The sequence below is a fragment of the Peromyscus leucopus genome, chromosome 16_21, assembly GCF_004664715.2.
Source record: "Peromyscus leucopus breed LL Stock chromosome 16_21, UCI_PerLeu_2.1, whole genome shotgun sequence".
Taxonomy (NCBI): Eukaryota; Metazoa; Chordata; class Mammalia; order Rodentia; family Cricetidae; genus Peromyscus; species Peromyscus leucopus.
In genome coordinates, this window is record NC_051084.1 from 16,922,354 (window position 1) to 16,932,151 (window position 9,798).

The 9,798-nt window shown below is 45.4% G+C and overlaps 2 protein-coding genes across 2 annotated transcripts; one reads left to right on the plus strand and one right to left on the minus strand.

Moving 5' to 3' along the window:
• The first annotated feature begins 4,147 nt into the window (after nt 1–4,147).
• On the plus strand, nt 4,148–5,208 carry LOC114682659 (putative olfactory receptor 2I1). The gene has a single exon (XM_028856622.1). It carries the CDS (start codon nt 4,432–4,434, stop codon nt 5,206–5,208), a length of 777 nt encoding a protein of 258 aa, XP_028712455.1. The 5' UTR covers nt 4,148–4,431.
• Nucleotides 5,209–7,588: 2,380 nt separating this feature from the next.
• On the minus strand, nt 7,589–9,596 carry Ubd (ubiquitin D). The gene is made up of 2 exons (XM_028856652.2): nt 9,484–9,596; nt 7,589–8,201 (listed from the first exon to the last, which is right to left on the minus strand). The coding sequence occupies exons 1-2, from the start codon at nt 9,499–9,501 to the stop codon at nt 7,734–7,736; spliced, it is 486 nt and encodes a 161-aa protein (XP_028712485.1). The 5' UTR covers nt 9,502–9,596; the 3' UTR covers nt 7,589–7,733.
• Nucleotides 9,597–9,798: the final 202 nt, after the last annotated feature.

Consider the following 9,798-nt stretch of genomic DNA (forward strand, 5'->3'; position numbering starts at 1 on the left):
GTTGAGATTGATGTGAGGAAACATGCCAGTAATCCCAGCACTCAGCAGCTTGGACTATATATTAAAATGCTGTTCCTTTTTCAAAATTAAAAAAAAAAAAACTTAAGATGACTTAAATCTGCAGTATCCCTGTTAGATTAAGGCTGCTTTACAGACATGACAGAGATTTGCTGAGGGTTAGCAAGTCAGTCAATGAATGAGCAGAGTGGAAATAACAAGAAGAGGAAATTATGTTGCCTCCAGCCTCCACAGCCTACCAGAGACACCGTACCCTGAAGGGATAGTCTCTCCAGGATTCCCCCTCCATCACCTTGGGGGATGCCTCTCTGGACACCTCCATGGAAAATGCTAATTATGGGAGTGGGACACAGATTCCCCAGCGCTCTGTCCCCTCTTCAAGGAGCAGGGAAAGTAGATTCTTGTTTCTTCTCTAGTGAAAAAAGGTGTCAGTATCCTTCATATCTCTCTCTCTCTCTCTCTCTCTCTCTCTCTCTCTCTCTCTCTCTCTCTCTCTCTCTCGTTAGATTTTAAAAAGAATATTTTTGGTGCAATCGCCAGCTAAGGTTAATTAGCTACTACCACAAGACTAAAGTGGTTGACCTGTTTGTGCTCCTTACAGGACTCTCCAGTAACAGCCCTGACTTGTGCCTCTGTATCTCAATTCCACAAACTGGGGCATCTTTTTTTCAAACCATTGATTTATTCCTCTGCTGAACAGGATGGCACCCACCCCTTATCTTCATCCTGGAGCACCTGGCTCTGATCTCAGGTATTCTTTCCAGGAACCAATACACTCAAATATTTGGGTTTTTTGCTAATCTTGACCTCTGTCACTTCAAACAGAGGGAATCCAGAACACAAGCAAGACACCAACATAAATTCAAGTTCTAAAAGCGGAGCCAGAGGTTAGACATGAAGGTAAGTTTGTTACATTGCTCTAAGAATAAATGGTTTTTCAACTAGGGTCACAGTCTAGAAAGTCAAAGAAGCTTTAAAGACATGTTATACTATTTACAACAGATTTGCCTTCTGAAAAATCATCAGTGGAGTGTGTGTGTGTGTGTGTGTGTGTGTGTGTGTGTGTGTGTGTGTGTGTTACAACTGTGTTCTTGGGGATTTGTGCAAAACATAAAGATGGTCTGTGAAATTTTACTAGTGGGTACCTGTTTTCATGCAGTGGCATGTCTGAAGGTAAATATATTAGGACTTACCTAGCTATGATGGTACATGGTTATGAAATCACAGTACTGGAGAATTTTATTTTTTGTAATTCAACACCTCTAGCCACTACTATGTCACAAAGTTAAATGTCATGTCTTATATTTTATCCATGTTCAGTCCAGCCCCAATGCAGTAAAGTTGTCTAGAAATAAAGATCAAGCTTTGCATGTCCTTTTGGCTTCCACGGTCTGGCATAATACAGCCTGTAAAGCTGAAGACCTTGGAGTTAGTGAGGTTTAAGTCAAAATCTTATAGATCTTTACAAACATGTGACTGTGGACACTTTAATTTTGATCCCTCCCTACCCTGCTCTGCCTAAGTTCTAATCAAGGAAATATTAAAGTTAATATATGAAAGGAAAATGGATTTTTACATCCATTTTACATCATTTTACATTTACATTTTACATCATTCTGTCAGCACTCATTTCCTGGAGCAAGAGTGATCCAGAAACACACACCTGTAATCTCAGTACTCAGGAGGCAGAAGCAGAACAGTTCTGAGTTAGGCTACATAGTGAGACTTTGTCTTAACAAACAAAACTATTTCCAAGGCCAGGGATATATATTCAACACACATGAGGCCCTAGGTTCAATTTCCAGCACTAACAATTATCAAACAATGAAAACAAAAATCTATATGCTTGTAAATGATATGAATGATAACAGTTAACACTCACCCACTGTGTGCCAGGTACTGTTCAAAGCATTCTGTGTGTTTAACTCCTGTTACACACTTATGTTTGAGGGACACAGGGGCTAAGTTCATGCCCACAGTTATCATCCAGGAAGTAGCAGAATAAAGACCCAAACCTAAGGAGTCTGGGTCCTAAATCTTGTTCTTATTCACATTAAGCTTACTCTTCCTGGTAAGGAAAAGCAAAATGTTTTATTGGGAGAGGATTACTTCCTAGAAAACAATATAAAAGATTGTGATTGATAGAAGCATCAGCATCAATTGGCAATGGAGAATGCATGCCACATCATATATGTGAAGGCCAGAGGACAACTTGAAGAAGTCAGTTCTCTTCCACTATTTGGGTCTCAGGGATGAAACTCAGCCCATCAAACGGCAAGTGCCTCTACCTGGTGAGCCATCTTTCCAGCCAAGAGGAGTGTGACTTTTTAAAATTAAAAGCAGTGAGTGTGTTTACATATGATATTATGTAAGGAAACATGCATAGAAAGATTTCTATGTAAATTTTATCCATTCCATCAACTATGATGGTTTCCACACCCACCAGATATTGGATTCAGTACCAATACCTAGGGCCTTGAAAATGAGGTTCTCTTTGTTTTTTGCATTTCCTTTGGGGGGGTGATTTTGAGACAGGGTTTCTCTGTGTATCCCTGGCTTTCCTGGAACTCACTCTGTAGACCAGGCTAGTCTCGAACTCACAGAAAGCCACCTGCCTCTGCCTCCCGAGTGCTGGGATCAAAGGCGTGCACCACCACCACTTGGTTCTTGCATTTCTTTTAAATTTGTTTGAGAAATGATTGATAGGAAAGCCCAGGATAGACCCAAGAAATCATCCACTTCAAACTCCCCCATTTACACAAGACAAAATTGAGGCAGAATGGCACATGAAGTGAATTCTATATCTCAAATAACCAACTAGAGGCGGCTGTGCTTACAGGAGTAAGGTCTTCTCATTTCCGCTCTGACAGGAAGTGTTCCTTCCCCCACCAAGCTAGTCTGTGGTGATCCCGAGCACCACATCTACAGCAGGAGGCCCTGTGCTCTATAAGTAGCCTCCACAGGTTACACAACAATATAATGGATTAAAAAACAAACTAGCTCAGTACTAAGCATACCCTTAGCTTGTACAAGGCCCCAGGTTCAATCTTCAATCCAAAGGGGGAAAAACTGAAGCACAATAAACTTTTAAGGAGTTTATTTGAGCAAACAATTGTTCCTGAGTCAGGTGGAAGTGATTCAGTGAGCCACGGGGGTGGGGGGGGACGACAAAGGGAACATTTTTTTTTTTAATGGGATAAACATAGAAGTAAAACAGAAACATTTGCTTGGAGGCTGGACATGGTGGCACATGGTTATAACCCCAGCACTCTGATAGTGAGCACAAGAGGGTCAGGAGTTCAAGATCATCCTCTTGCTACAAATAGAACTGAAGGCCAACCTTCCTGAGACCCTGTTGAAAGGAAGTGAAGGATGGAAAGAGGGGGCAGGCAGGGAGGAAAGAAGAGAGGGAGGGAGGAGGATCAAGAAGAAAACATTTGATGGCTACAGTCATCATATTTGGTCTATTCCAGTGAAAAGTTTACAGATACATATATTTGTAGGCTGCTCCTTACTGGCTGAGATTACATTCTGTTTTTATATAATATAGGCATTTACAAGAAGCACTTCCACTTTGGTTTGCACATAGAGCAGAGTTAGGGTCACCAGTGAAACGTGACTGGCTTGCCTGCTCAGGGTTCTCCTAGCTTCAACTGTAACTTTTGCATAAACCAAAAACAGTGGCAATGCTGCTCCATCTAGTCTCACTCAGCCTGGACTTTTAGACAATGCACACTTTTAAGGAAAATGGGGGAAGAAGGCTCAGAGTGGAATGTGTCCTGTATCTTTATAGCTGCTCCTGGTAGAGACACTGAATTTCTTCTTTAATTCCTGGAAGTGCAGCCAGAGCCAGGGAGACAGACCTGATAAGCGATGGACTCAGGACAACATGATTTTCTAAATCCTCAACTGGCTCATCTGTTAAAGAGAGACATTGTCTCCCTTGAAGGAGCTTGTGAACGAATACTGGCATGTGGCTATGTAATGAAACTAAAATTTGGGTACAGGCTTTCCTCTCTTGCCCAGTTTATCCCACATTGGGATTCTTGCTTGTCATAGATAGCGATAAGATAGGGTCTCACTGCATAGCTCTGGCTGACCTGGAACTCACTATGTAGACCAGGCTGGCCTCGAACTCACCACGATTTCCGGCCTCTGCCTCCCGAGCGCAAGGCCAGGACCACCAAGCCCGCTAGCATTAAATATCTTTGTCTTATCCTTCTGAACCTTGTTGGAGTTTCCCCTCAGGCTAATCACAGCTCAGCGGAGCGCTTCCTACTGCTGGGTTTCACCGACTGGCCATCGCTGCAACCGGTCCTCTTTGCGGTGGTCCTTCTCTGCTACCTACTAACGCTAACCGGCAACGCGGCGTTGGTGCTGTTGGCCATTCGCGATCCGCGCCTGCACACACCCATGTACTACTTCCTCTGCCACTTGGCCCTGGTGGATGTGGGCTTCACCACCAGTGTGGTGCCGCCTCTGCTGGCCAGCCTGTGCGGCCCGGTGCTGCAGCTACCGCGCGGCGGGTGCATGGCACAGCTGTGCGCCTCTCTGGCCCTGGGCTCGGCCGAGTGCGTGCTGCTGGCGGTTATGGCTCTGGACCGCGCGGCTGCAGTATGCCGCCCGCTGCGCTACGCCGCACTCGCCTCACCGCGCTTGTGCCGCGCTCTGGCCAGCGCCTCCTGGCTGGGCGGCCTGGCCAACTCCGCTGCGCAGACTGCCCTGTTGGCCGCGCGTCCGCTGTGCGCGGCCCGCCGTCTGGACCACTTCATCTGCGAACTGCCCGCGCTGCTGCAGCTAGCCTGCCGCGGCGGCCGCAGCGCCACCGAGCGCCAGATGTTCGCCGCGCGGGTGGTCATCCTGTTGGTGCCTTCTGCGGTCATCCTGGTCTCCTACACCGCCGTGGGCCGCGCGGTCTGGGGTATGCGCTCCCGCGCGGGCCGGCGGAAAGCAGCGAGCACGTGTGGCTCTCACCTGACCGCCGTCTGCCTATTCTATGGGTCCGCCACCTACACCTACCTGCAACCCACACATAGTTACAACCAGGGCCGCGGCAAGTTCGTCTCGCTCTTCTATACGGTGGTCACACCGGCGCTCAATCCCCTTATCTACACACTGCGCAACAAGGAAGTGAAGGGGGCGGCGCTGAGGCTCTTGCGAAGTCTGGGGAGGGGGCAGGTCAGACAGTGAGTGGACTAAGAAGGCACAGGGTCCCAGAACTAGGCTGCCCATATTATTTGTCTTTGCATGAAATCTGCAAGTTTTGTCCTCAAGGAGTCCAGAGTTAGTAAAAGGAAGATCCCTTTCTCTCACCGGGTAGGGTTTGGATTCTTGAGGGGAAATCCCCAAAATATATAAACATACATATGTGGTGAACGGGTAAATGGCTCTTGAGACTTTTTTTTATGTTTTATTCATCCTATTTTTTTTCCTTTTATTTTATTTTACAATACCATTCAGTTCTACATATCAGCCACGGATTCCATTGTTCTCCCCCCTCCTGCCCCCCTCCCCTTTCCCCCAGCCCACCCCCATTCCCACCTCCTCCAGGGCAAAGCCTCCCCGAGGACTGAGATCAACCTGGTAGACTCAGTCCAGGCAGGTCCAGTCCCCTCCTCCCAGACTGAGCCAAGCATCCCTGTATAAGTCCCAGGTTTCAAACAGCTAACTCACGCTACGAGCCCAGGACCTGGTACCACTGCCTAGATCCCTCCCAAACAGATCAAGCCAATCAACTGTCTCACCTATTCAGAGGGCCTGATCCAGTTGGGGTCCCCTCAGCCTTTGGTTCATAGTTCATGTGTTTCCATTCGTTTGGATATTTGTCTCTGTGCTTTATCCAACCTTGGTTTCAACAATTCTTGCTCATATAAACCCTCCTCTTTCTCGCTAATTATACTCCTGGAGCTCCACCCCGGGGCCTAGCCGTGGATCTCTGCATCCAGATTCCTCAGTCCTTGGATGGGGTTTCTGGCAACGACTATTAGGGTGTTTGGCCATCCCATCACCAGAGTAGGTCAGTTCCGTCTGTCTCTCGACCATTGACAGCTGTCTATTGTGGGGGTATCTTTGTGGATTTCTGTGGGCCTCTCTAGCACTTTGTTTCTTCCTTTTCTCATGTGGTCTTCATTTACCATGGTCTCCTATTCCTTGTTCTCCCTCTCTGTTCTTGATCCAGCTGGGATCTCCCGGTCCCACAGGCTCTCTTTCCCTCAACCCTAGCCCTTCATTACTCCCACTCATGTCCAGGTTGTTCATGTAGATCTCAGCCATTTCTCCGTCATTGGGTGATCCTCGTGTCTTTCTTGGGGTCCTATTTTCCAGGTAGCCCCCCTGGTGATGTGAGTAGCAGTCCAGTCATCCTTGTTCCACCTCTAGTATCCTTCTATGAGTGAGTACATACCATATTTGTCTTTCTGAGTCTGGGTTACCTCACTCAGGATGATTTCTTTCTAGATCCATCCATTTGCCTGCAAACCTCATGATGTCATTGTTTTTCTCTGCTGAGTAGTATTCCATTGTGTATATGTGCCACAATTTATTTATCCATTCTTCAGTTGAAGAGCATCTAGGTTGTTTCCAGGTTTTGGCTATTACAAACAATGCTGATATAAACATAGCTGAGCAAGTGCTGGAGGGAAGCATGATGGAGGAGGGGGCCATCCTCATCCTCAAGAGACTTTGTAACCACCCTTGAATCCACATGGAGATAAGATGATGAGCCCCATGGTGCTGACCTTTGGTTTTCCCCAGGCTTACAAAAGATCATAAAAAAATTTTATGGCCTCAGCCATCAGGTGGAGTCCCTCGAGTTAACAAGAAGGCCATGTCCCTACCTTACATAGATAGCTTCCAGAAACAGGACATGTTTTCTCTTCTTGGAGAGCCAGCCCAGCTAATACAGAACTAGCCGGGTGACCAGTGCTCACCACAGAACACTGGATACATAAGACTACAAGGAAAACCTGCAGTATAAGAAATTGTGCCAGGCCTGGTTAAGCTGGGAATCCCATCTGCAAGATATGGCTTTTGAACTAGTTTTAAAGAAGAGAAGGAACCAGCATTGGTAAGGATGAAGGCAGCCATGGTCAGGCTGTGAGAAAAGCCTGCCTGTGACTAGAAGTGAGGCAGAGGAGCAAATAGAAGGAAGGTGGAGAAAGGTATCCAGTGGCAAAGGAAGCTCTATCAGCCAGAAGAACCCAGAAGTTAACCCCTTCCCTTCCTTGCCCAAGATGAACATTTTGTTAGGTGTTAGACACAGTAGAAGGAGAAGGTACTAGATTTTATTTCATACCAAATATCTTTAAGAAGAGAGGATGATTGAATGAATTTCTAAATCATTTATTAGATTGTGAACCTTTGGGGGTAAAAAAAAAATCGTAACACATTACTTCTCTATTCTCTATAAGTAGAACCCAATTTGGTTCAACAATTACTCATTGGTCCACCTCCCCCTGCCTCCCAAGTCCTGAAATTAAAAGTGTGTACCACCACAGCTGACTAATGTTTCCGTTTCTGCTCTCCGTAACAATCCTGCCACATAATGAACTATGTCAGAAACAAGAAATCACAGACTTGACAAATATGTTTATTCTACTCCACTCATCTCCAATCTTTATTTCATTCTCATTAATTTTTAGAAATCGTCAAAGAAAGTGGTTGGTAAGAGCTAAAAGGAAGTGGGCTTTGGTCATCTTATCGCCCCATCCACATAGTCACCCCCCAATGCAGTGCATTGTCAGAAAGAGCAAACTGCCCCTCCTGATGTTGTAGTCGGCCATGATCTTTCCATCTTCCAGCCTCTTTCCATTGCAAGTCACAATCTGAGTCTTGGGGGTCACGGTGGTCACCTTCTCAATCATCTCTTTCACCTGGGCCACTGAGCTGGATCTTCGAACGTGGAGGAGGTGCCTTTGCCCCTCGTTGCTTGACTCCACCAAAAACAAGGGCAGCTCTTCATCACTGGGCTTCACCACTTTCAGGGTGAGGTGGATGGTTGTTTCCTTGTCAATGCCATAAGATGACAGTTTTCTCTGGGGCTTGAGGATCTCGGAGCCTAGCAGAAGGATCTGATCATGCACAGAAACCTTGGTTTGGGATCTGATATGTTCATTTATCTTCTTCACTTTGTCACTCTCAGTGGCATCAAAGGTCATCAATGGCCATTGCTCAGAGTGGACAATCTAAGCAAAGAAAGCCAAGAGTCACCTAGAATGCCTGCCACCCTCTACACCCCACTCCTCACCTTCATTGTTCTGTCCATTGGCCCTTCAGCTCCTATGCAACAATCTGTATCTCCCCCTCTCCCAAAACTTCGAATTCCCATATTATAACACAAATTGGAGCATTAGTCTCATTCCTCTTGAAATGTATATCTAATATATCTCCAATGTAACTACCAATTTTCTACCCTATCAACTGGCCTCTCCTACGCCAGCAAAGACACTACATGGCTTCAAAAGATGTACACAGATTCTTAAACAACTCCAAAGCAGATTTCCAAGATGTGGCCGCCTTATAGGATACTCTCACCCATGCTTCACCCTCTGTGACTAATTCAGAACAAACCCTGCTTAAGTCATAATCTCCACACTATTACATTCTTATTAATGTCCCCAGTGATTTCTGATAATGACCATTTAATGCTGTGTTTAATGTTGTTAATCTGTATTGTTTGTATTTTTATAACTATTGTTATAAGAGCATAATATCTATTTTTAATTAGACTAGGATCCCAATCACATAAGATAGGAACTATATCTAAGTTTAACTTCATTTACTGCAGAATTCTGGAAGATGGGGAAGAATCAGGTCTGCAAACTCTATGAAAACCTCCTCATACACCATTCAAAAACATCTTCCCAACCTAGATGTTTCAGATGCTCCTTCAGTGGAGGTTTCCTCCTGTGTTTGGCACTGCACTGACTACAGGTTCTCCTCATGAGGACATATTCTTGTTTAAGGTAATGTGTTAGATCACTGATAACTTAAATGAGATTTGTGAAATTTTCCTTTGAAAAGAGAGAGAAGCTTTAGGTTGAGAACTCTAAAAATTATTTCCCTAATTTCACATCTTGCCAGCCTTGTTGAAGCACAATGCCCTACCATTTCTCCCAAGTTTGGCTGGCAAAATGCTTATCTGGTAACAGCTCTTGCCACCAAGTCTCACCACCTGAGTTTGATCCCTATGACGTAGGTGGTGGAGGGATAGAACTGACTCTGGCATATACATGCACACATACAATAATACATAATTAAAATATCTTAAAAGTTTAATAAGCCAAGTGACCAAGCTCTCTCCAGAGTACCTCCTTCTGTTATGCAGTTATCAATGTCTCCCTTGTCCCCTAAATGGAGCCCACCCAACCCCCTCACCTTCCAGACACTGTCCCCTCATTATGGAACTGTATTCCCAATGAATGGAAATACTTTTCCTTCCCATTCTTTTATCAGACCCCAACTTACACAGATGCAGGAAGCCATGTCTGCAATCAGAAGCTGAGTGGGAAAAGAGTGCTCAAGTCTGCTTATATGTGAGTAGCTGGACTGGAAATCCCCAAGACCGCTGTGTTGTCCAGTTTAGCAACGACCTTTGTTCTCCAGAATTTCCTTTCACTTTTGCTTTCACTCCCTTTAGCCTGTCCATCTGTATGCCTAGTTCTAAACACAGAATAGCCCTTCTATGATAAGGGCTCCCAACCCTGCCTTATTACTGCTCAGCCACTAACCTGACCTTCACTGGCTTGATAATCATGATTCTTGGTAGCCCTCTCTCACTGC